This window comes from Vulpes vulpes, chromosome 15 (genome assembly GCF_048418805.1).
Source record: "Vulpes vulpes isolate BD-2025 chromosome 15, VulVul3, whole genome shotgun sequence".
Taxonomy (NCBI): Eukaryota; Metazoa; Chordata; class Mammalia; order Carnivora; family Canidae; genus Vulpes; species Vulpes vulpes.
This window is the reverse complement of record NC_132794.1, coordinates 87,374,519-87,401,392: the sequence shown is the minus strand read 5'-3', so window position 1 is coordinate 87,401,392 and position 26,874 is coordinate 87,374,519. Positions and strand designations below refer to the sequence as shown.

Sequence of the window (26,874 nt, the reverse complement as noted above, 5' to 3'; positions counted from 1 at the left end):
CTGAGAGAATCCATAGTCCAGCTAATTTTGTTTGTACCCTTTAGGCAGTACAAGTAACCGATCCAGCACCCGGAGCCTCCTCAGTGTGAGCAGCGGGATGGAGGGGGACAATGAGGTGAGAGGTGGGGACTCCAACCCCATTTTTTCTTGTCCTAGTGGTTATTCCACTGCAAGAAATAGAAATCCAGGTGAAAGAAGCCAGACATGAGAGGTCACATATTTTAGGATTCCATTTATGTGAAATATCAGGAAGAGATAGAATCAGAGAGACAGGGGCACCTGGGGGGCTCAGTGGTTGAGCATCTGCCTTTGACTCAGGTCATGATCCTGGGGTCCTGGGATCAAGTCCTACATCAAATCCCCACAGGGAGCCTGCTTCTGCCTCTCCTTCTGCCTCTGTCTCTCTCTTGGTGTTTCTCATGAATCAATAAATGAAATCTTCAAAAAAAAAAAAAATAAGAGACAGAATACAGATTTGGTGGTTACCAGAGGCTGGGAGGAGGGAAATGAGGAGAACACTGTTTCCTTTTGGGGTGATGAAAATGTTTTGGGACTAGATAGAGGTGGTGGTTACACAATATTGCAAATGTCCTAAGTGCCACTGAATTTTTCACTTTAAAATGGTGAATTATGTATGTGAGTTTTACCTCAATAAAAAGGAAGGGAGGGTAGAAGGAAGGAGGGAAGGAAGGTAGGAAGGAAGGAAGGAAGGAAGGAAGGAAGGAAGGAAGGAAATGAGGGAAGGGAGGCAAGGAGGGAGAGGTTAATCCCCTGACTGGTTAAGCCAAAGAGAGCATCTGTAAGAAGGAGCTGGATGACTCTCAGGGAATCTAGAGGATTGAGATCACATTTGGAGCCCTCGATCAGGAGCAGAGAGAAATGCCAGAGCCAAGGCCACTGCTCCATGTATTCCCAGGGCCATGAGCTCTTTTGTCTTTTCTTCCCTGTGCATATCTGCTTTCTTTCACTGCACACTGGCCTTTTCTGTGCCTCCACATGTATAGTCCCCTGAGAGCCATAAGGCCTCTGAGGAGAGGGTGAGCTGCTGCCTTAAGACTGAGCACAGTTTGGGTCAGGGTGTTTTTTTTGATCCTGTGATCACTGGCTGGGGCAAGCAGGAGGAGTCACTTAGGTCCCTGCCAAACCAGGAGGAGACTCTATAGGGTCCTTGGGGTGGGCCACTCCTCCAGGGAACAGCTTATATTAATTACTCCATGACTGCGAACCACTCATGGTTATGCTGTCCCAAAGAGGGACTTTGGTTTAAAAATAAAATTTCTCCAACTCTATCTGGTTACATGGAGCAAGCTTCTCAAACCTTAATATGCTTAAGAATTACCTAAGATCTTGTTACTATGCAGATTCTGATCTAGTAGGCCTGAGGAGGAGCTTGAGATCCAGCATTTCTCCCAAGCTCTCTGGTGATGCTAATCTGATGGCCCACAGAGGGCCACTCTGAGTAACAAGGACCATTAAGGATAATTTGGGCACCATTGTCTCCTCAGTGATGGTAGGCTCAGTAGAAAACTGCCCTGGTGTTGCTGGGCTCATTCTCAATTTTTGAATAACCTTTAGCCAAAGCCTGAGGAGGACTGAGAGGCTTTTGGGATAAGGGTGTCTGATTACGCTCATTACTTAACACGTTCCCTTTTCTTTCTCATCTTTTTTTTTTTTTTTTTTTTTTTTGCTATAGGATAATGAAGTCCCTGAGGTTACCAGAAGTCGTAGCCCAGGACCCCCACAAGTGGAAGGAACACCCGCTGTTCCCCTTGAGAGGCCCCCCAGGGTACCTCCAAGAGCTGCCTCACAAAGGTAACATTGATGCTGATGATAAATGTTTTCCTCACTCTCTGAATTCCATTGGGTGAGAGTAGGATTTGGGGGTATCTAAAACGATCTAAGAATGAGTGCAGATCTAACTGTAATTCCTACTTTTGATGCATTTCAGTGTGGACTCTTCATTAATCAGATGTTTTTTTCAAGTGCAGATACTTTATTTTCTTATTTTTTTATTTTTTAAAGATTTTTAATTTATTTATTCATGAGAGACACAGAGAGAGAGAGGGAGGCAGACACAGGCAGAGGGAGAAGCAGGCTCCATGCAGGGAGCCTGATGCAGGACTCGATCCCGGGTCTCCAGGATCACACCCTGGGCTGAAGGTGGTGCTAAACTGCTGAGCCACCCGGGCTGCCCAAGTGCAGATACTTTAAATAGCAAGTGCAGTTATTTCATCAATAAAGTGCATTGGTAAACATCAGCTTTTCCAGTAATTTGTATGTTTACTTGAAATTCAGCTCCCTAATAACTAATTGCCTTGGCCGTATTGTGGGGGACAGTGCCTTTTGGGGACCAAGAGATAAGAAGGAATTGGGGATGAAAATAACGGTGGGGGGCAGCTCGGCATGGTGGGGAGCATGGCTCTAATGCCACACTATGTGGGGACAGTGTCCAGAAGTCACTTGTGAACTTGGATGAATTACTTCCCTTCCATGTAACTCAATTTCTTTGTTTGTAAAATGGGGAGAATAGTAGAACATCCTTAGTGATTTACAACTCTTGGCCAAAAGAGTTTTACAACTTTTGGCCCAGAGTAAAAACTCAACAGAATGAGTGAGTTTTCTTATCCAGAAGAATGAGCATATGGAGATTTGGAGATGGGCATTAGACAGATGAGTTTGGAGTGTTTACTGGGCCCTGACGTCTGTCTTTGTTTATAATGGTACTCGGGCCTCTGGTAGGAACCTGTTCAGGGCCTCGTGGAGTAACAGGAAATGTGGTCAAAGCTAGCTTGTATGTCTGCCCATGCAGAAAGGGGCCTTGGGAATGAAAGCCTGGGTTTGTCCCAGGCATTTATTTCTTTGATATCTAAAAGATAATGTGGGAGAAAAATGATTAAAAGGTAGAAGCTTTTCTTTTTTTTCTTTTTTTTTTTTATGTTGAAACTTAAGTGAATCTCATCAGTGCTATTTGTCAAGAAAGTGCAACAAGGAGGCTTTTCTGGTTTTCTGGCAAGAGAAGCTGATTCTGTCCTAGGCATCTGTCCATTTCTCCCTTTGTTGTTCACCACTCTTGCATGTGCTCCCAGTAACAGTTAATATACTGACACTTGTTACACAGATCCTCCGCAATAGCCAGTGGTGTCCCACTTACCAGCATGTTTCCCTGGTGTAGACCAGGTCAGATAGCAGAATGTTAGTCCTGGGAGGACCCACTGTAGCGATAATCTGGTCCATTCCACTGAATTGGCATAATGTGCTGTTTCTTGAAAATTATTATATAGTTGGGGGAGGGGTATTTATGGAGAATGATTATAGTAATAAATGCTAATCTGTATTGGGTGTGTACTATGTACTAGGTATTATGTTCAACACACCAAATGTATGATCTCACTTAATTCCTTCCACAGCTCTCAGAGATATATGTTAGGATTACCCCATTTTGCAGATGTAGACACTGGGGCTTGGATTGGATTGAGACTTGCTCTGTGTGGCAAACCTGGGTGTGCCTGATCGGAGGCTCCAGGGTTTCAGTCATTTTGTGACACCTGTCCGAGAGGATCAAGGTATCAATAGGAGGAGATCCAAGACCTAAGACCTTCCATTCCTGAAGATTGAAGAGTTTGGAGGCGGTTAACTAATTGCACCAAGATGAAAAGAGTTGTCAAGATTGAAACTATAACTTCAAGACTCTGTGGGACTTTGTTAATAGGAGAGAAAAAGAGAACAACCAGGGAAACAAGTTCCAGAAATTAAAGGATAGAAAACGGGATGCATTTAAATGTGTAAACAGAGATGGCTGATGAATTTTTGGGGGAGTCTGGAAGTATGTTGTGATAAAAATGGGAGCAAAAAGGAGGAAAAATGCTTTTTACTAAAGATATGGTGTTTGCAAAGAAATCTGTAATTGATAGAGCTTAGCATTTGGGTTCCTTTTTGGTGTGAAGAAAGATTTGCAAATATGCGATTGTTTTGTAAGTATCTATACATTCGCATAATAAAGTGAGGAACTGTTTAAACAAAATAATAAAGTCATCAAATGGCTTCCATGCTTGACCCACTGACAGACTGACCTCCCCTCTTCAGAGGGGAGGCTGACCTTGGGGGTCTCCTCTCCACTTCCAGATCTGGGAATCCATAACTGTTCTTTGCCCATGTCACCTGAGCACCCCTGCTCTCAAACAGCACTGGAGGTGCAGTGCTTATCACCCCTTCCTCCCAGTCCTGGTCCATTCCACCTGCTCATCCCGTGTGCTGTCCCCAGAACTTGAGCTGCCAGCGAGGACTCCGAGCCTCCACCTCTATCTCAGCCCTCTGTTTGCTCCTCTCTACTGGTGACCTCGACCTAGATGCCCTACAGGTATCTCCAACACAGCCTGTGCAAACCTGAATTCATCCCACCTGACATTCTCTGTCCCAAACTGTCTTCTTCTGGTGAGTTCCCAGCCTGGGATAATGGCACAGTTCTTTCACTTCCCCAAGCACCAAAACCAGACGTTCTCCTCCAACCCTGCCTCCCTGGGAGCTCCCACAGAGTGTGTCTCCAAACTCTGTCCAGTCTGCTGCCCTTTCAGCTCTCGGATCCACCCCCTCTCCATCTGCCAGTGCCCACGTGCATGCTTGTAGACCCACACTTACCTCCCTCCTCCACGTTGCTGCCAGAGTGCACTTTCTAGATCAGAAATTGCTGATGATGTCGCTTCCTGGCATAAAAGCCTGCACATTTAATGCCGTATTTTTTAGCATGCTCTGGCCCTGTCTAGCCTCAAGTCCCACCTTCTCCTATATTCGCTGGTGTTCCACCCCCTACCCCTGCATTCCCAGTGAGCTGTGCCATTTGGAACTGTGTCTTTGCCCAATCTGTGCCTTTGCCTGGAAATCTGTCTCCCTCCTCCCTTCTGATATCTGCTTAGAAAATTCCTGCACATCCTTTTGGATTCAGTCTAGTCATCACCTCCTCTATGAAGCCTCCCCTGATGTTCCTATGCAGAATGAGCCTTCTTATGGTTCCCCACATACCTCTATTATACTTCATTCACATCATGGCCCTTGTTTACATATTTGTTTCCTCAAGTGTCTGGTGAGCCTTGAAAGAAACTGCTTTTGATTAAAACAGTTTTTCTACTATCTGCAGTCCCAGTAGTTAGCACAGTAACTAGAACATAGTAGGAACTTAGTATTTATCATGTAAGTGAATTAATGGATGGATGGAGAGATTGGGACTGTTTGTGTTAGACTACCCATATCTTTAAAAGTTAGCCATCAGGTCATCTCCCACAAAGCAGGTGGGTTATAGATGGGTGGAGAGAGGCTTCACACTCCCACCTTTAAGTTCCCAATGTTTTTCAAAGTCAGGGAAGGTGGATGGTGACAAGAACAGGAGCAGATGCATGCATCTTTTTTTTTTTTTAATGCAAGGATTTTTTTTTAAAAGATTTATTTATTTATTTATTCAGAGAGAGAGCGGGGGGGGGGGGGGGCAGAGACACAGGCAGAGGGAGAAGCAGCCTCCATGCAGGAAGCCTGATGCAGGACTCGATCCCAGGTCTCCAAGATCACATCCCGGGCCGCAGGCGGTGCTAAACCGCTGCGCCACCAGGGCTGCCCAGATGCATGCATCTTTGCATGGCATTTCCCTTGTAGGGCATTAGTCCTTAGAGAGTGGGGAGGTGTCTAGGACTATCACGCCCTTCTTGGGTGAAGTCCTGCCACTTGACCAAATAAACAAAACCCCTCCCAAATCCCCAAAACAAAGCCCAAAATCTTACTGAGCCATCACTGTTTTGTTTAAGTATTTTGCCATTCGTTAGTCAGTCACTAACAACCTGTGCATTCCTCTTTAAGGCATACATAGCCAAGGTCCTGTGTAATCAGAACATACTTCTGGAGGCCTCCTGCAGCACTCAAAGTTAACATGTTAGATGCAGACTTATAAGAGGTCTGTGGAGTCTCTAGGAGGGGCTGGAATGGTCAGTGAGTAAGGGTACTTGGGACTGAAGCTATTTATTAATAGGGAAGTTGAAAAATATTGTCAACAATGTTATGATCATAAAAAAGCATACCAGCTAAGTAACAGTCCTGCTTTAAAAGAACGTTAACCAACATTGAGATTGCTGGGCTCTTGAACCAAACTCATTGGCAGCAAGAGCTTCCCCCTCGACAAGGAGGAGAAAGCAGCCAGCTCTCAGGCATCTCTGGGCACTTGAGTTTCCAGCTACAGCTTCCCAGTGTCCTGGAGAGGGTGTCCCCCACAGACCACCCTTTGATTCTGTTTTTACACTCTGTACGTCCATGGTTCCGATAGGTCTATGATCACAAATCCATTTCCTTGAGATAGGACTTCCAGTCCTAGGTTGGGATTGTTCATCAGAATAAAATACAGAAATGGTTTGCTTGTAGGCCCACCCCAGCTGCAGCATGGGGCAGCAGAGAGAGGAAGAGGGGCCAGGGGAAATCATGACTGTCTTTATGGTGGAGGATAAATCATAAGGCTCATGGAGCACACATGGGAAAGAAATCTAAGAACAGATCTTTATTCATAATAAGAAAATTATTAGCTTTACTTCTGGAGTGTCTGGTTTCCAACTGTCATCTCCAAACCTCACACAACACGCAGATGTAGGTATCTGTGGGTACTTCTGTTTGGCAGGTGAGAAACATATTCAGAGAAGTTGAACTTGGCCTTTGGATGAGTGCATGATTACCTTTGCTATGTCTTCCCATAGGTTCTGAACTTTATCAAAACAGTGCAGTTTTCTGATTGTTCCTATTGTCTGTTTTATCCATTAATTTCTTAGCACCATGAGGACGGATCCATGTTCATCATACTTGCTGCTGTATCCCATGCCCAGGAGTAGACACATTTTGAGGGTGAGGGAGGGTGGGAAAGGAGGAAGGTAAGAAGGAAGGAACAGAGTGAGCAAGCAATCCAGGAAGCCAAGAAGCCTAAGCTTATTCATGTAACAAGTATTACTTAACTGTCCTTTCAGCCTTCTCCTATAAGCCATAGTTCATAGGGTGGGTTGGAGAGGTGGGAAGAGACTGTCAATTAGTTTTTTCCGGATAAAGAGGCAACGACACAAAACTGTCTGACTTCTGGAAGCCACAGTAGGGCCTCCTGAGCATGATTGTGGCTGTTTCTTTCTACTCCTGCTTCTCTGCCTTATTCCTGAGACAGCCCCTTTCTTCAACTCTTTTGTCATTTCCTTGACCTACGTAAAACTTGCATTCAAGAGACATTTAGTAAATATTTAATCATTGATTCATTCAGTCCTCAACTATGCAAGTCCAGGATAGCACAGTTCAATTTCAACACCTGACAAAGCTCTCTTTCTTGACTTATTGACTTGCTTCCAAGAGAATCAAATATTGGTTTTACAGCACACATGTGGAAATACCATCCACAATTGTTGAACTTCTCTGTAAATAGACTCACCCAGGTCTGTCTAGAATCGCATTTAGGACTGTTTAAAAACCAATAAAATGGAGGGGGGCTTCTAGGAAAGCAAATCTGGAGTTGGGATAGCACACTTAGTGACCCCAAGAGGAAATCGTTGTGAGAAGCAGAGTTCAGAAATTCTAAATTCTTGGAGCACCTGGCTGGCTCTGGTTGAGCGTCTGCCTTTGGCTCAGGTGGTGATCCCAGTCCTGGGATCCAGTCCCACATCAGGCTCCCCACAGGGAGCCTGCTTCTCCCATTCCCTGTGTCTCTGCCTCTCTCTGTGTGTCTCTCATGAGTAAATAAATAAAATCTTTAAAAAAAAATGTTAATTCTTTTCTCAAAAGACCCCCTACTATAGTATGTCTTCTGCCTGGCTGCATATTTGAATCACTGGTGTTTTAAAATATAGGCTTTATTATTATTTAGGTATGGTAAGGTCAGCAGATGAAGAGACAACTGCTTTTGAGATGATAGTTTGTTGTATTCATAGATCCCAAGAGGAAGGGGCATGTTATGCCATGGGGTCCCACTGGGGAAGCACTGGGTTACTCAAGAGAAAAGCAGCAGACTAGAGGAACATGGATAAGAGCTTTTATTGTGGTTTCTGCAGGAGAGTACAAGTAAGGTAGGGTAAGCAGATTTAGGATTGGCTAGTTTGAATAATTTCAGTGGACTCCGGGGCAAAGGTCCCTAGTTGTCTAGCACCTGGCCCTGGAGTGATTAGGGCAGATGGATAGCGGCCCAAATGTGAGAACCCATAAAGGAAGTAGTTGGGGTATAGGCTGGGACTGGTTAGTTTGCATATGAAAGGTGTGCTCATCAGCAAGTTGCTATCTGTAGGAATCAGTTTGCCTTGGGAGGGGCAGTCCCTCTGGGATTAGTGAGACTCCAGGTATCAAAACATCAGAAAATAGAAGACATGGGTAATATAGTAATATAACTCATTGTGTAGGGACACTGTTAAAAAGTTGTGATGCATGACCCTATCTTCCAGAGGTTAGGAGGGAATGGGTTTAGGAGAGAGCCTGGGAATTGGTATTTTTTAAAGGTCCATGGGTAATTCTAATGTGCAGCTAAGGTTGTGATCCACAGCCAGCAGGTGTGCCTTTCAGGGGTCTGTAAGGTTTCATTAATTAAGGAGCATGTTCTTTGCATAGTTTACCAAGTTCGCAACAAACCTTGGATGCCTAAGAACTAGTTAATTAGATTCATTTAAAAATAGTTACTTTATCTTTTATTTCAGACCTCCAGCCAGAGAGACCTTCCATCCTCCTCCACCTGTTCCGCCCAGAGGTCGCTGATTCCACCTCCTGAAACTTGCTGAACATCAGGACTTTGAGACTTGCAGTTTCAGCCTGTTAATAATGTCTTCATGTTGAGTTTTAAAGTATGACTGCTGACCTTAAGATCTACTTTCATGGCTGATGCTGTTGTGGCCCTGCTGGTTTGGGCTTTCCTTGAAGAAGATATTTTTGAGGCATGAAGAGTGAAAACTAAGGACTTTATTCACCATCACCAAGTATATTGATCCATATCCTTGTTTGCCAAAAGCATAAAGACTGACTTAATTGGAATATTCACCTCTAATTTGGCATGTCAGAAGCCTGAAAAGATTGATCAGAAATGTAATTTACAAGTGATTTTACTGAAATGCACTTATATTAGGCCTTACTTATTTGCTAGTCCAGACTAACTTCTAGAAGTGGTTATGATTTAAGACTTACAGTATTCAGGTAAGGAGATACGTCCTGATTTTTAAATGGGTCTTCAACTTTTCTATAGATTCAGGAGGGTGTTTAAATGCCTGGGCTGTTCACATAGGACAAACTGAAAAAGACTTTAGAGAGGGATTAGTCCTAACTCCTTTTATATGGAAGACAAATCTGAGATTCCATAAAAACCAAGAGTATACAATTGGTTAGAAGAAGATATGTGTCTAGAATCTGGGTCTCTTAATTCCAGGTCACCACACTTTAAATATCTAGATAGTCAATTGCTCCCTCAAGAAATGCCATATGTAGATTATTAACCTTCCAGAAATGTCCTTCTTCTATATCTCCCAGGCATGGCACTATCAAGTATTTTTTTCAGTTTGGGCATTTATACTTCAGTATGCTTTCAAAACAGGATTGTTGGCAAGGAACATCTATAAATGGCTGGGAACCAGAAGCTTGGGATACCAGTGACCCCATTTATTGTTCTGCAGCCTTTTTATAGGGCTTACTAGTTCTGGCCATAAGAAGACAGAAGGACCCTTGATTCTTTCTCTGCCAAGAGGTCAAAAGAGAAAAAAGAATGTAAAATAGAAACAGTTATCTATTTCCTTATTATTACCGCTAGACTTGGGATATCTGTGCAGAGAGAGCCATTAACGTGTCATAATTATTGTATGTCACTAATCTATCATTAATTTTGAGTCACTGGCACAGAAATCTGCCTTCAAAGCACAGATCCTTAATTTGTTTTTTTTTGTTTTGTTTTTTTTCAGATCCTTAATTTGATACTTAAACATAAAGTTAGCATCAGACACATTCCTTTAAAAACTATCAGAAATCTGGTAATTTTTTATGAAATGTATTCTCTATCCCATGCAGATATATGTAAGGCACACTATTAACAGTCTATTTAAATATAGTTTTATTGTGTCCTTTTCTAATGATTCAGGGTTGTTTTGTTTTGGTTTGTTTTTGTTTTTTGTTTTTTTTTTCCAACTTCATTCATTGGTCTAGCAAACAAGGACTCTTACTGAAATGAATAGCTTCTGGGTCATGGGTCTTTTTTCTGACATGAAATACACTATTGGCTGTGGCCATTAACAGAGTGTTTGTTCAAATTCCCTACCACAATGCTTGGCACACAGTAGCCATTCTACAGTGGTTCCTTTACTCTCCTTGTCACTTATTTGGGAAAAAGAGGGTAATGTGGGATAGAGAACAAGAAATTATAATGTTGGTATGATTGTCCTTCCTCTTATTTATACATGATCTCTTAAGCACATTTGATTTTGATAAAAGCTACCCTTTTTAAAAAATATTCAGTATCTCTAAGCTCCCTCTTAGATGTCAAGTTTAGATTTTTGTACATTCTCTAATTAATAAGCATTTAGATGAATAACATGGCAAAACCTACTGCCAGCTAATGATGTTAGCATCTTTGTGTGCACATCACTGTTTGTGCAATATTGGAATATTTTATTACATTTTTATTCTTCTGTGAAAGTAAGTGGAAAATATAAAATTAAAAGTGTTGTTTAGAAACTTGAGTCTGATAAATGTGACACACTTGAGACATGGGTGGATGGAAATGGTCAGTTCATTGCACATCCAAACTGCTCCATGTTGTCTAAGAATGTCTCTAATGATGAAGTGAAATTCCTCATTTTCTAGAAACAGAACAACCCATTATAACATAAATTCAACTTCCACATACTCAACTTCTGTACACATTTTTAGGAACATTATTATGTAACAAAACCATAGATTTCAATACAATGAAGATCAGAGACTAAATTGTAAGTAGGTATCCAAAGAAACTCAAAAAATTTCTCTGTATGATGCTTTGGGAGACAATTCAGCTGCCACCATCTTTCCCCAAGATTTAACGAGCTGGTTTTTTTTTTTTTTTTCTTAAAGATTTTATTTATTCATTAGAGACACAGAGAGAGGCAGAGACACAGGCAGAGGGAGAAACAGGCTCCATGCAGGGAGCCCGATGTGGGATTTGATCCCAGGACTCTAGGATCAAGCCCTGAGCCAAAGGCAGATGCTCAACCTCTGAGCCACCCAGGTGTCCCAATGAGCTGATTTAATAGAAAGTGAAGCTTTTAATCATATTCATGGCCCTTGCCTTTACTTCTAACTGTATGAGGCACATTGTCCTCTAATTCCTAAACCAGCATTCTACCTTCATCTTATATTAAGACTTGTGAGCAGATAATCCAACAATATAAGCAACAAAGCATGAAGACTGAGAGATTATGAGCAAGAGGTTGGTGTTGCAATCAAATAATTTAACTTGACATATTTAATGATGTGAATAATCCCTAATCCTTTGCCATAATTAGACAAAGTGATAGTATGTAAATTACTCCAGTGAGTAGTTTTACAAGTCAAGCTAAGTTCCTATTCTCCCCTCCATTTTTCTTGCTTTGTTACTAAAAAAAAGGGAGGTTCTAGCCTGTCCTCTGTCACTTCAGTAGTGGGGATTTTTAGATACCTCTCCCACATGCACCAGGAAATAAAATGGTTTTACCTTAAATAAAGTAATAAAATGTGCTCTTCTTTCAAAGAATAGTGTGTGGTTTTGCAGCTGGCCAGCTGAGGAAGCATTAATAACAGACTTATATCAGTCTGAGAATCAACTGTTTTAAATGACTGCTTCCTAAAGAAAGAGCTTAGAACAATTATAAAGTTTTTCTGTGTCTAGAACATTTCAGCTAGAACAGAAAAGATAGGTGCAAAGTGATAAAAAGCAATAGAAGGACTGGGGCAGCCCGGGTGGCTCAGCGGTTTGGCACTGCTTTCAGTCCAGGGTGTGATCCTGGAGGCCCGGGATCGAGTCCCACATCGGGCTTCCTGAATGGAGCCTGCTTCTCCCTCTGCCTGTGTCTCTGCTTCTCTCTCTCTCTCTCTCTCTCTCTCTCTCTCTGTGTATGTGTCCTCATGAAATCATAAAATCTAAAAAAAAAAAAGAAAAAGAAAAAAAAGCAATAGAAGGACTACCCAATCCCAGAGGTAAATAACCAGAAAGACAAACATAATAAAGTAGAAAGAAGGGATCCCTGGGTGGCGCAGCGGTTTGGCGCCTGCCTTTGGCCCGGGGCGCGATCCTGGAGACCCAGGATCGAATCCCATGTCGGGCTCCCGGTGCATGGAGCCTGCTTCTCCCTCTGCCTGTGTCTCTGCTTCTCTCTCTCTCACTGTGTGCCTATCATAAATAAATAAAATTAAAAAAAAATTTTTTTTAAAATAAAAAAAAAAATAATAAAGTAGAAAGAAGAAATAGAATTTCAAAGAAAATGTGATCTGAAACTAGCCTTGATACCAGGCCTGTCTTGGGTGACCATAAGGCAAGTAGATCTCACCTGCCTACCAGAGTCTTAAAAGTTCATATAGAATAGAGGCCTCAACTGGGTTCAGTTATACCATCCAGATGGTCTCAACAACACCTTACTCACTCAGGGCTATGTTCTTGGAACAGCTCCCAGTTTGGAAATGGTGAGCAGAGTATATATTCCAAAGACAGGGAAGTGGGTGAGGATCCTCCAATTGCCAGAGTCCAGCTCGAAGGTCAACTGATGGTCATGTTCTCTCAGTTACCTTCTCCAACAGTACCTGAGATTGGAAATCAAAAGATACGTTGTTACTTACAGACCAAGATTTTTGAAGATCATGTTTGTCAAGAATAAAAAAAAAAATGAAATTGTGGGTTTCTGGATCATTTACTGGTCATAAGCCCTGTAACCAATTGAGTCTTATTAGAACTACCATAAAAAAAGGCTGTATAGCCATTGGAGGGGAGATGTGTTTCCTTTCACTAGAATGTTTTCTCTCATCCCTTTTGATGTCAGGGAATGAAGTCATTAATCTAGATGAAGAAACTGGTGAAATGACATATATCAACGTTTTTCACTCCTTCGTCTGGCAGAACAGCCCTGATTTTGGTCCTCCTGAGTTCTACTTTTTAGTGTAAAGTTATCAGTTTCCAAAGATATTTGAAGCCACACTCATTTTCCTCTAGCCAGTTATTTCATCCCTATTCCTTCTTTCCAAACCTACTGTTACCAGACTTTTATCACCTAAAGCCATTTAGCATCATCATTTCCTAGTACCTATTGGAATTCCTGGCACATAGTAGAGCTTGATAAATAGTTAATGACCCTATATGCTCTTCCCACCATTAAAATTTTCCAAATACTCCACCAAAATAGGGGTTCCTCTTTTCTACAAGCCCATTGCTCTTATTGCCTCTTGAATTTGCACAGTTGTTCCCATTTTGTGCAGTTCTTTTTTTTGTACATTGTCCTGCCTGTTCTCTGTCTTGTGTGTAATTTCCCGGTTTTGAGTCTATGCTCCCCAAATGGATGCTTTAAAATTTTCTTGTGTCCTCCACACCTTTGAGTAATTGCCATCCCAGTGCTCCCCACAACACCTAGCAAATGCTTGCTGCTTCAAATCTGTGGAGGCTGGTGATGGATATTTAAGCGAGAAACTACTCATCCATCTTAATTCAGCACTTGCACTGCTTGTTCTTCAATTGCACATCATCACTTGATTCAAAAGCAGTGATTATTCATTCATGGAGCATTTACTGAGCTTTCTCTCTGAGCAAGTCACTTTGCTAGGTGCTCTAGGGGATATACAAAGATGTATAAGACACCTCCTGATTTCTGTAGCAATTACTGGTGTACAATTCATTCAGCAATTAATCATGTACTGCCTTGTGATGTCTCTTAGACTGGCTAAAAAGTATTGTGTAAATCCTATGCAGTTTGACTTTCCACTTATTAATGTCTTCCTTTGTTCATTCAGCAAATAGTTTGTCTATGATGTGATGGACGCTATTCCAGCAGCTGGGACAGATACAAAGATGAAAAAATGATAGTCCTTGCCATCATAAAAGGTCAGAGTATAGTATAGAAGAGGAGGTGAAGGGTGGTAACTGTGACATAACATACTGAATGCTTTTGAAATCCCAAAGAAGGGATACTCAGCTTCCTGAGGGGGTCATGCAAGGTTTCACTGAAGAGGTGATAATTCAATTAGGCCTGGAAGGAGAGTATCTAATGGTCATCCACTTTCTTGCATTCTAGGCAAAGGCACACAAGTATAAAAAAAACATGGTATATTTGGGAAATATAGTGATGATGAAGCCAGGACATAGAGATTGGTGAGAGGTAAAGTCAGAGTCTGATTGGGCTGTCCTTCAGCAAGAAACTTTCCCCCCTGGTTACATAAGTAGCACATGGTCATTCAAATATATCCAAATACTTACAGGCATGTACAAAGAAGAAATTTACTTGGTGTTAATGGTTTGCATCATAATTTTTCAGATTGTTTTCTATGGGCAGACTAAAATGATATTTAAAATGGGATTATATTCCAGGCACCTGGTGGCCCAGTCAGTTAAGCATCTGACTTTTGATTTCAGCTCAGGTCATGTCTCGGGGTCTTGAGATCAAGTTCTGCATCTGGCTGCATGCTCAGCACAGAGTTTGCTTCAGATTCTCTCCCTCCGCCCCTCCCCCCACTCATGCTCACTTGCTCTCAAAATAAAAATCTTTTAAAAAATAAAATGGGACTATATTCTATTTTTGTCAACTTTTTTTCATTTAAAAGTATCTCTTGGGATGTGCCAGTGGACAGTTCAGTGTCTGACTCTTGGTTTTGGATCAGGTCCTGATGTGAAGGTCCTGAGATCCTGCCCCACACTGGGCTCCATGCTTAGCACAGAATCTGCTTCAGATTCTCTCTCCCTCTGGCCCTCCTGCTTGTGTGTGCGCACTCTCACTCTCAAATCAATATATCTTTTTTTAAAAAGTGTAAGTTTCTTAATATCATTGCATGCCAGTATATGCAGGTCTATTTCATTTTTAAAAATGGTTGTACAGATGGAGGTCCATCAGTAGTAAGAAACATTGATTTTGGAACCAGACTGCTTGGGACTGTTCTTTTAGCAAGCCACTTAACCTCTCTGTGCTTCAGTTATCATACCTGTAAAATGAACATACGGATAGGACCTGTTGCATAAGGTTTTTGTGAGCATTAAATGAGTCAGATGTAAAGGGCTCAGAATAGTGCTTGTCAGATGAAAATCTTAGCTCTGATTCCATGATTTATTTAAACAAAATTCAAGGAGCATTAAAAAAAAATATTTTTTAAAGATTTATTTATTTTAGAGAGAGAGAGAGCACCAGCAGGGGGAGGGGGAGAGAATCTCCAGCTGTACTCTCACCCCGGTGAGGAGCTAGAGGCAGATTTGATCCTACCACCTTGAGATCATGACCTCGGCTGAAATGAACAGTAGGATGCTTACCCAACTGAACCACCCAGCCACCCCTTAGGGAGTGTTTTAAGCCAGAAGGTGATATAATCAGGTTTCCTTCAAGAAAGATCACTCTGGCATCTGTTGGGAGGGAAGATTGGTGACAGGGATCCTGTCAAGACTGTTGCAGTATGCAGTGGGACGGCGATTGGCTGTTATTGGCAGAGGAGAGGAAAAATAAAAATCTGAGACATTTCTAGGAGACCAAATGCTACCACTTGTTGATTGCAGACTGTTGAAGCCGACCGTTCAACCAGAAGGTCCAACTTTTTGGCTTGCAGGACTGTGTAGATGGTGGTGCCGTATTGACACGACAAGCATTTTTTCAAGGTCCTACTATGGGCCTGGCACTGCTCGAGGCACAGGAAATAATGGCAGTCACAGGATCTCTGCTTGGGACAGGAGCTGATGCCAGGAGGTGTTGGTGTCTGCGCACAGGACGCCAACAATGCAAGCGAACGGAGAGATACACGGATGAGAACTTCAGCAAGACGGAGCAGTAGGGGCCCGATAAGGAGTGAAGTGACTGCGACGCTCATCCACCTCTGCAGGGATCCGGCATCTCCCGTGACGATGAGAGGAGCGAGAGGAGCGCGTGATTCAGCCACGGCGGTAGGCCAGAGCCTGCAGAGGGATATGGGACCCGATCCCTTAGGCCCCGAAGCCGCAGGTCACACCGCCTTCACAGCTGGGGAAAGCGAGGCCAGGAAAACGTAAACGTTTTGGCCAAGGTCACACAGCTGGCGGCCCCGGGCCGCGGCCCGCAGAGCCGGCTCAGGCCCCCGCGGGGGCTCCAGGCCGAGGCCGCGGGCGCGCACGGCCGCCGCTCCCGAGGCCCGGGGTGGGCTGGCCCGAAGGCCCCAGCGGGCAGGGCGGCCGGGCGGGCGGGCAGGGCGGCCGGGCCGGCGGCGCGCGGGGCGGCCGCAGCGGGGCCCTGGGCGGCCGCGGGGCGCCCTCCCGGGCGGGGCGCCGGCGGCGGTTGCGGCCCGGCGTCGCGAGGCACTTCCGGCGTGTGCCGGGGTGGCCGGATGACGTGGCTGAGTCAGAGGAAGAGGCTGAGGCGCCGGGGGGCGGGGGAGGCTTGGGAGCGGGCGGTGACGGCGGCGGCGCGGACGAGCCAGCGGCTGGGCCCGGGCCCCGTGCGTCTGTCCGCGCCCCGTGGATGCGAATCGGCCGCGGCGGCGGCGGAGGCGGCGGAGGCGGAGGCGGAGGCGGTGGGCCGGCGCCGGGCCGGTGGGAGCGCGGAGGATGAGGCCGCTGCCGGGCGCTCCCGGCGTGGCGGCGGCCGCCGCGCTGTTGCTGCTGGTGCTGCCCCGGGCCCGGGCGGACGAGCACGAGCACACGGTGAGAGGCGCCCCCGGCCGGCGCGGCAGCCCCCGGCCCGCAGCCCGGCCCGCCGCCCGGTGCGGCTCGGCGCGGCCTGCAGGGTCCCCGCGGCCGCCGAGAGCGCCTTCCGGTTGGGCCTGGCGGAGCAGGAACCCCGGGAGCTGGGAGGAGGCGTCTGTGTGCGCTGCCCGGGCCGGACTCCGCTCCCGAGCGCCTGGGCCTCCCGGCCCGACCCGCGCCGAAATGGCGCCACGCTCCGGGGGCGAGGCGGCCCGAGGGGGAGCGGGGCGAGGGGCTGGCCCCGGGGAAGGGAGCGGGGGCTACGCCACAGCGGAAGATGGATGCACCACGATTACCCGTCGCACACTGACCAGGAAATATCCGCCACTTCTGGGTCCTCACCGGCCTTTATTTTTCCTCCTGCCCAAACCGGATCAAAACCCTGGCGTGGGAGCGGCACTGACGGACTTGGGGTGAAGAGCGGGTTACACGTGTCCACGCACGCACTCGGCCCTGGGCCTGCCTTGTAACTCCGTGCACACCCTCTGGAGCCCCGAGTGAGGCTCCCATCCCGGGTCTCCCGGCCCTTCTGGCCGCAGGGGCCCCGAGCTTCCCAGTCTTCCTGTAGGCCAGGGACAGTTCATTTTGCGTTTGGCTTAAAATAGATTGGCTGCTTGTTTAATTGGCATTTTCACATCAAAGTGTGGATGTTAACGACTCTTCAGGTGACTTTCACTTGGGGCTGTAACTCACGGTTTTCGGAGTGGTGGGTGTGAGTGAGCCAGGCAGGGAAGTCTTGTAAATTGAGATGTTGCTTATCGAGTAGTTGTGTGTGTGTGTGTGTGTGTGTGTGTGTGTGTGTGTGTGTGTGTTAATACTGTAACTCATTAACCACATGATTTTGCGTGAGAGATGGTGTATGTACTAGATCTGAAAAATTCGGGGGAGTCTTGTGTCATTCCTGATAAGTGAGGAAGTGAAGTGATCATCCTCATTTACTCAGTGGACCCTACTTTAGATTTAATTTGTAGCTAATCAGACCTCTTTTCTCTAGTTCCTTGGGTTGGCTGGGCTTTTAGTTTAGCTAATGAACGCTCTAAGCTTTTGACTATTTTACCTTTGGTCACAGCCAGAAACTTCTTTTTGAGACACGAATCTGAAATCAGTGATGTGTTTTTATGCTGTATCTGTGACTTCACCTTAAGATGATTTTGTTCACAGTGGAAACGGTTTAATTAAAAAAAGGTTTCGTATTGTTTTCTCTGTCAGGTAGAATCTCAGAGTGTAAGAACTGTTCAATCCCTTTAGTCAATTGTATTGTCACTAGTATTTTTTGCAGTTTTTTGAACACTTCAGGAAAGTTACCAAATAAAGCTCATCACAACTTTCTCTTACCTAAAACTCCCACTATACAGGCATACAAATTTAAGATTAGTGTTCTCCTTTTTGATCTTGTGCTTTATATAAACTGCTACGAATAGGGAAAACTATTAATTACTATTTCACAAATTGGAGGTATATAAAAAGGCCTGAGTTTAATTTATAGATTTATAATGTAAATATAGATTTCACTGCAATTTTATTGCTGGGAACGTTTCAGGTTTTTATACCAGTAATTGAATTTAAAATACACGAGAAAAGCTTTTTGAGAGCGTATAGTATGTGTAAGATAATTGCTGGGCACAGAGATTTAGAATCCACTTCACTTTATTCCTGAACTGGTCTCACATGGTTACCTGTTATTAATATACATTATCTAAAAAGCAAAAAAAGTTCTAGGAAGAATAACATTAAGCTATAAGTATAAAATTTAAGTAAATGTCTTTTTTTTGGCTATTAGTCAGAATTTTTACTTTTCCCAAGTTTCTTGAAAATATTTCTTGAAAACTGGGCATTCACCTTAGCCAGATAAAGGTATTGAAAAAGTTATCGTCAAGTGAATTTTTTTCCCATCAAGAGGGCAGAAGTAGCTAGTGAAGAGAGAATGAGACTGAAGAAGGAGAAAAATTGCCAAGGAAAGGTTGTTGAGTAGGTGTGCAATAAAAACTTGTGGGATTGAATTATTAATTAAAGAGCAATTTTCAGAAGTTAGTTTGCCCTTTAGATTTACTTTCTGTGAAGGCAGTTTCCAGCTAGAAATAATAACTAATAGGATTTTTGTTGGCCGCCTGTGCTAGACACTGTTCAAAAACTTTACATATATATTAACTCTTGTTTTAGATGTAAATAACCTTGTGAGGGAAATAATATTATACCCTTTTTATAGATGAGGAAACCAACGCTAGAGGGGTTATTTGTCTAAGGCCACATGGCCAGTGGGAATGCAGGTGGGATTTGAGCTCAGTCTGAATTAATGCAGCCCTTTATCCTAAAAATAGGACAGTAAAATACTTGGTATTAAATTGTATTGATATTATTTTGTATTGATATTATTAATAGTATTTTGTATTGATACTATTTTTAAGTGCTTAAAGAAATTTTGGGGGAAGCCTTAACTCCATAATGGGTTGCTACAGAGATGTTTGGGTTAGCAGTAAAGACGGATAGGGCCCACTTAATAGTGCAGTCACACTTTTAAGGTGACTACTAGGGACCTGTGCAGTCACATAATATGAGCAGGCATGTGGATACTATGCTTGCTTTGTTGCTCTGCTGTCACCAGCTAGAAATTTTCAATATATATATATATATATATATATATATATATATATATATACTTTAAAGTAATCTCTACATCCATTGTGAGGCTCAGTCTTAGGACCCTGAGATCAAGTCGCATACTCCACTGACTGAACCACCAGGCACCCCTTAATAAAATTTGAACAAGGAGACCTGCATTTTTATTTTGCACTGGGTCCCACAAATTGTGTACCTGGTCTTAAAAAGGGATAACTAGTTCATCTAGTTTCACAAAGCCCCTTATTTCTCTTATTTTACCTACTGAATTAGGATTCAGCTGACCATTTGACATGGTATTTTGTATGCACTTATTTATGCAGAACTTTTAATATTTTCATAAGGATAATGAGAAGGAAACATGCTGTTGACTTCTGGAATATATACACATCTAGCATATATAAAGATGTATCCTTCCGCTTTTCTAAAGTTAAATCATACATAGATTGCAGGATATGCCATTTGGAATAAAAAAATAATGAACACTTTCATGAAAAGACAAGACCTTAATATGTGATTAAGGGTCATAAAAAGGACTTTTTTAGGGTGAGTGAAGGTGTGGTTTATGCTTATTTGGTTTTCTGAAACTCAGAGAACTTGCAAACATCTATAGTTAGATTGCCATGTCTCCCAATATTCCAAAGGACTGTTAGAAAGATTTCAAATTGAGAATCAGAATTTTAGAACTGGGAAGACTTGAGATCATTTAATCCAACACATTCATTTTCCTAATAGCCTGAAGAGGACTAGTGACTCTCAAGTCCTTTTTTTCCCCTACTGTCTTGTAGGTATAATTTCCATAGTAATACTATGTAAAGATGTCAGCACCAAAAACCAATAATGAAGGGCACCAGAATCTTAATGCATTTTATGGTTTGTACTGTAGCCTTGAAGTTTTATGGGTTCTGTTTCCTCAGGATCACAAAGTCAATTTTTTTTTTGTCTCTTACATGCCTACGTTAGGTGCTTAGCACAGTGGTATTTAATCAGTGCTTGTTGAGTGATTTGAGTAATTAGGGAGCTACTAGGGACAAGAATATGCAGTGTTAGAAGTGTGAAACCCTAATGCTTAAAGCACAGTAAACAAATCCAGACCATTGTTCACTTAAGATACAGAGTCTTTGGGATGCCTATTGTGATTTAGGGCCCTAATTAGGCTAAATCCCATTTCTTTGTGGCTCATTGTACCTCTGCTAGGTAATGTCAGAAGGACCTGATCTGTGCCTGGAGTAGCCTGCACTCAGTCTCTACTATAGACAGTTATACCATTGAGTGATTTCAGGAATAGTTTGTTTGCTTTCCTTTGGCAAATAGCAGCTTTTGTCTTTGTCTCTGTTGGGAGTATAGGAACTCTTAAAACTTACTTGAAGATTTATAAAGAGAATAAACTCTTTACTACAGGTGAATTTGTGAGTACTTTAATATAGATCAGTTTTAGGAAATGCTATAATTCGTTGTCCTATTTTCAGCTGTACTCTATGGTAGACTAAAAGTTTATTTAGGTACAAGGCTATTTTGAGAGAGGGAGAGAGGGGGAAAGAGAGCATGGCTATCTCAATAGACTATCCAAAAATATACTTCTATATTTTGTAATTTGTATTAAAATTATGTTGTTTTAAATAAAAGATTGAAATGATGATTTCTGAAACACTTTCAGGACTAGATTTTACTCTCTCAGATATGTATTTTAAAACAAACATGTGTCTTTTACCTCATCACATGAAGGTGGTAGCATTTGGATGCTTATTCTGAGCCCTTAGTCCTTTGCCTGTGAATATAAATTCTCATTTCTTTATTCAGATTTTACATGAGTACAACAGTCCTAAAGTATTCTTCCTGAGAAAAAGCAATTCATGATCTCTATCAAGGAGGGAAATTTCTGTGTCTCCCTTTTCTCAGCATATAAACAGTATTTAAGTAAGAGAGGCCTAACATTGGTGACATCCTGAGAATAAAGGTCATGCTTTTAGAAATTAGAACACAAGCAGCTTCTTAGGAAGGATTTTTCTTTAGGGTAGATTAAAGGTTCAAATGGAAAAGTTGTTCAGTATCCAGTACTGTTGTCAGTTGCTTTGTACAACTGTCCTTTTTCCATATTTTCTTCATTTAATTTTTGCTCTTTAATGAAGCCAACTAGCCATTAGCAAAAGTTTAGTCCTGAGTTTGTAAGCTTGATACTAATTAGTTGTATGATCTTGGACAAGTTATTTAACATCTCTGTTCTTTAGTTTGTTTATTTTAATGTGTAAAATGGGGAAATAATAAGACCTATCTAATAAAAATTTGAAAGGATTAAATATTCATGCAAAGTCCATAGAACTATGCCTAGCACGTAGTGTGTGCTTATTGTTAGCTAATAATGCTGTTGGAAAAGATGGTGAGATCATGTTAGGGATTGGTCTGTTATGGTTTTGCCTGAGGACTGGAGGGTTTGAGAAAGGAGGATTTGAGTAGCTTTAAAGGATTAGCTAAGTGGTGAGGAGGGCATTATAGATTTGAGGGATGGTATGAGAAACAAGGTGCTAAAGGAAAGGAAGGGAAGGTACTATAAGGCCATTTTGACTGGAGTGGACAGCCCAGAAATTCAGGGTAACAGTGAAACTCTTCTGAGAACTGGAAAATGAGTAGAATGGTGAGGTCTTTACCTCCTTTCATTTGGCTACTTTGCAGAAAGACTTCATGGAAGGAGCTACAGCCATGCTCAGGGATCCCCTGATCCACTGATGTGCTTCCTTTACTTTTTTCCTCCCCTTCTTCTGGTTATACTCTACAGGTAGGTTATAAAACTTCATCTTTCTCAGTGTCATTGGCCAACTCAAGAGTTTTTCCAAGGAAAGGGTTTATTTATTTATTTTATAAAGTTTTAATTTATTTATATATTTATGAGAGACACACAGAAGCAGAAACTTAGGCAGAGGGAGAACCCTGCTCCATGCAGGGAGCCTGATACGGGACTTGATCCCAGGACCCCGGGACCACGCCCTGAGCCAAAGACCAGACGCTCAACCACTGAGTCACCCAGCTGTCCCTCCAAGGAAATGATTTAAAAAGAGCTTGCTAGGACTTCATGGAATGTTTTGAACGTGATGTATAGCTTTTTAGCCATAGGTAGAGAGAGGAGCCTTACCTGTTGCCCTCTTCCAGCAGACTGGTGGAGGTCAGAGACTTTCTCTACAGCTTTAGGGAAAGGAAAGGTTTTTTTCTCTTTAAAAAGTTGTGTGAAGTCTTTCTTTTGATATTTTCTAATTTCAAAACTTTTTTTTTTAATATTTTATTTATTCACGAGGGACACAGAGAGAGAGAGAGAGAGAGAGGCAGAGACACAGGCAGAGGGAGAAGCAGGCTCCATGCTGGGAGCCTGACGTGGGACTCTATCCTGGGTCTCTAGGATTATGCCCTGGGCGGAAGGTGGTGCTAAACCGCTGGGCCACCAAGGCTGCCCTAATTTCAAGACATTTTTTTTTTTTAAGATTTATTTATTTATGAGAGAGAGAGAGAGAGAGAGAGAGAGCAGAGGCACAGGAGGAGGGAGAAGCAGGCCCATGCCGGGAGCCTGACACAGGACTCGATCCCGGGACTCCAGGATCGCGCCCTGGGCCAAAGGCAGACACCAAACCGCTGAGCCACCCAGGGATCCCCAATTTCAAGACATTTTTAAGACACATTTTCTCTCTTGAAAAAGAACTCTTGGGAGCACTTACTCTAAGGGATAATCAAGAACTGCAATGAAAAGTAACATTTTAGGTTCATTATATTGACCATGGTTTGCATAAGGGAGTGATGTAAAAGAAGCATTTTTACCTTAATATTCACCCTAATTACACCCTCCATATGTGTATGTGTAGTTATATGTATGAAGGTGTGTGTATATTACATATGCATATTTCTGATTATTATTTCAGTCCTCTTTCCAGGACTCTGGGGCTACAGAATGGTGTAGGTTTTGTGACTGCACTTTCCATCGTATCATCACAAACCGATTGCTCTGTTCAGGTTTCATGAATGGTTAAAATAAGTGACTTCAGAATGTGTAGTTTAATGTAAACTGTGACCCTTCGGTTATTTTAGCCTTGTTTGTTTGTATGAAATAAATGAATGCCCTATTTTAACAAGTATTTATGTTCAAGTTTTTGTCTATTTTTAAAGTAATTATGAGTATTGGAATTTATAGAAAGTGTTTTTGTGCTTATTTTTACAAGTAACATTTAAACATTGCTGCAGACTTAGCACGATTAATGACAAGGTCCTCATTGATAGATCCTCTTGGTCAGCATTCTCATCTTAAGTGCATGTATTTTGTTACCTCCCCTTTTTTCTCTCAAAGGCTACTATTGCAATCAGTGCACATATTAGTCAGTACACATACCTCAAGCTTTTTCTTTTTTAGTAAGTTCCTAATGAACTTTACATGTCAGCATTTTCCGGTGTTTTCCCATCATATTTATTAATGACTTTTTGTGTACAGGGAGTTTTCTGCCTAACAGGCAGGTTTCATTTCTAATACCAACGTTCGTCAGTTGATACTTAATTGGTTTAGCTCACTGCTTTGAGAGTTCTTATGGTATATCCATCTCTGTATATTTAGCAGAAAGGGGTACCTTGATTAATTAGTGCTATGTGACCATGAACATTGAATGGAAGAGTGGTGGCATATATAGCTTTCTGTCAGCTGAATAGAGATGTATAGATATATTCAGACCTTTGATTAATTCCTTCATACATGAAGATTATCAGCTGTTTTTCTGAATGCACTTGAAACAGCTTATGATTTCCTATATTGTTATTCATTCTGACTCTTCTCTGCCAAGGCAGAACTAATCGTTGCTTTACTGTTGCTACAGTAGCCCTTTATTACCTTAATTTTAACACTTATTTTTTCATCATTAATCATTTACTTGCCTGGCTCCATTATGGATTGTGAACTTCTTAAGGGAAAAGACAGCATTTTAATTATCTGTGCATTGACCCTTGAACAACATGAGTTTGAACTGCATAGGTCCACTTACATGCAGAATTTTTTCCCCCATAAGTACAGTACAGTATGATAAAATGTATTTTCCTTAACATTTTCTTAACATTTTCTCTAACGTACTTTATTGTAAGAATATAGCATATAATATATATAACATACAAAATATGTTAATCAACTGTTTATGTTGCCGATAAGGCTTCTGGTCAACAGTAGGCTATTAGTAAAGTTTTTGGAGAGTCAAAAGTTACATATTGATTTTTGACTGCAGGGTGGGTTGGTAACCCTAACCCTGCATTGTTCAAGGGTCACCTGTGTATCCTTAACACCTAACATTGTGCTTGGTATTTGTCTCATATATTCAAAAAGTAAGATAGTTTGTTATTTTCTTAATGACCTGGGTGATGTCTTATTTGAGCAGTGAGACATTTATCTTATTTGAAGATGAGGTAGTGCTCTTAGGGTGCCAGTGGTGTGAATCAATAGGAAGAGGTAGATGCTTTGGGTAGAAGTAGACAAGTCAAAGTTTTTGGGAATACAGAGGGACTTGGGGTTTGAGTCTCCTGAGAGAATGGTGGTACCATTAGAAAAACAAAGATGAAAGGCTAGATTTGGGTGGGATGAGTAATGTTTTTGGAGAGGTTGGGTTTTTTTTTTTTTAAGATTTTATTTATTTATTCTTGAGAGACAGAGAGAGAGAGAGAGAGAGAGAGAGAGAGAGAGGCAGAGACACAGGCAGAGGGAGAAGCAGGCTCCATGCAGGAAGCCTGACGTGGGACTCGATCCTGTGTCTCCAGGATCACGCCCTGGGCGGAAGGTGGCGCTAAACCACTGAGCCACCTGGGCTGCCCAGAGAGGTTGGATTTTGATAAGTGTTTGTATATTAGTTTTAGATGGAGGACTGAAGGTAGGAATTTGGTAGTTTTGGTTAGTTGGATAGCTTCCTTTGTTATATGCTCCATAGCACCTTACTTTATTATAATTGTTAGTTCATATCCATCTTTCCCTTTAGGCTCTGAGCTCCAATAGGGAAGGGAACATGTTTGTATCCTCAGTTACAAACATAATTATTGGCATATGGCAGGCACTCCGTAAATAATTGTTCAGTGATTTAATTTCTGCACTAGTAGTTGACTTAAATTGTATCCAATGGTCTCTTCAATTTATGTTGCTAATTAGGATTACTAGTTTTAAAATTATTTGGGTAATTACTTTTCATAGAATCATTGGAATTTTAAACTTGAGATCTTAGAAATCTTTGGCATGCTGGAAAGGTGAAGTCACCTAACCAAAGTCATTGGACCACACTCCAGATTTAGCTACATACAGTATTTACTGAAGGGGAGAGCCAGTTATTTTTTCAAAGAAATATGTATACAGTGCATGTCTTTCAGGCTAATAAAAGGGGGGAAGATAGAATGATGGCTTGAATGGACTGTGAAGATTTCATAGTATGGCTTTCTCTTGTTTAGTCATTTCTCTCCTGTCTAGTCCTTTGACCAATGGCCATGGAAAAGATTAGACAGGAGATGAACTTTTTTTTGCCCTTGCTGGCAACACTAGATTTTTTAGTTTTTAATGATTACCATGAGGTTCTAGATAAGCTATTGATTTTCTTTCCTCCTTCCATTTCCATATTAGCATGGTGAATAATGTTGGTTCTGGGTTCATCATTATTTGATGTGCTATTGGACTTTGTTTAAACAATACCTTTGGTAAATTAAGCTTAAGAAAAGGTGGATCTGTTTGAGACCACAATCAGAAGATACAATTTTAAAATTCACCAAGTGTTGGGGTGCCTGCTGTGTGTCTGACTGTTGATCTCAGGGTCTTGATTTCTAATTTTGACTTCATTGCCTATAAACATAAAAATCACCGAGTGTCTTTTTTAAGATGTGGACATTGATCATCGGATTAAAATAGATTTCCAGTATTTTATTTTATAGTTTCTCAGACAATACACTATTGTTTAGCACAAATAACAAATATTTCCTTAATTTGAAGTAAGTTTTTAAAAAAACATATTATGATTTGCTTTTCTGTCTCAGTATCAAGATAAAGAAGAAGTTGTCTTGTGGATGAATACTGTTGGGCCCTACCATAATCGCCAAGAAACATATAAGTACTTTTCACTTCCATTCTGTGTGGGGTCAAAAAAAAGTATCAGTCATTACCATGAAACTCTGGGAGAAGCACTTCAAGGAGTTGAATTGGAATTTAGTGGCCTGGATATTAAATTCAAAGGTAAGTAAACCTTAATAGTCCATATGATACAAGTTAGATTGTAGATCAGGGTTTCTCAAGCTTGGCACTATCGACATTGGGACCATATGATTCTTCTTTGTGGGAGGCCATGCTGTACATTGTAGGATATTTAGCAGAGTTTATGGCCTCCACCCAGTAGATGCCAGTAGCACCCTCC

The 26,874-nt window shown here is 42.1% G+C and overlaps 2 protein-coding genes and 1 long non-coding RNA gene across 7 annotated transcripts in view; 2 read left to right on the top strand and 1 right to left on the bottom strand.

The window, feature by feature from the left end:
• PIK3AP1 (phosphoinositide-3-kinase adaptor protein 1) overlaps positions 1-10,695 on the top strand; it is a 116,109-nt gene extending 105,414 nt beyond the window's left edge. For all 4 annotated transcript variants that reach the window (XM_072739654.1, XM_072739653.1, XM_072739656.1 and 1 more), the window contains 3 exons: positions 45-115; positions 1,694-1,812; positions 8,682-10,695. In XM_072739654.1, the coding sequence (XP_072595755.1) occupies positions 45-115; positions 1,694-1,812; positions 8,682-8,739 (248 nt within the window). In that variant the 3' untranslated portion in view covers positions 8,740-10,695. The remainder of the gene's footprint in view (positions 1-44; positions 116-1,693; positions 1,813-8,681) is intronic.
• LOC140595702 (uncharacterized) lies at positions 6,564-15,560 on the bottom strand. The gene is made up of 3 exons (XR_011997522.1): positions 15,473-15,560; positions 12,615-12,771; positions 6,564-6,831 (listed from the first exon to the last, which is right to left on the bottom strand). It is a non-coding gene; the product is annotated as an uncharacterized lncRNA (long non-coding RNA).
• Positions 15,561-16,585: 1,025 nt separating this feature from the next.
• TM9SF3 (transmembrane 9 superfamily member 3) overlaps positions 16,586-26,874 on the top strand; it is a 67,734-nt gene continuing 57,445 nt past the window's right edge. Inside the window, exons 1-3 of one of the 2 annotated variants that reach the window (XM_072739658.1) lie at positions 16,705-16,825; positions 22,154-22,256; positions 26,501-26,696. In XM_072739658.1, coding sequence (XP_072595759.1) covers positions 26,531-26,696 — 166 coding nt within the window. In that variant the 5' untranslated portion in view covers positions 16,705-16,825; positions 22,154-22,256; positions 26,501-26,530. Of the gene's footprint in view, positions 16,826-22,153; positions 22,257-26,500; positions 26,697-26,874 lie in introns of both variants that reach the window. The other variant, XM_072739657.1, reaches the window with a different exon arrangement.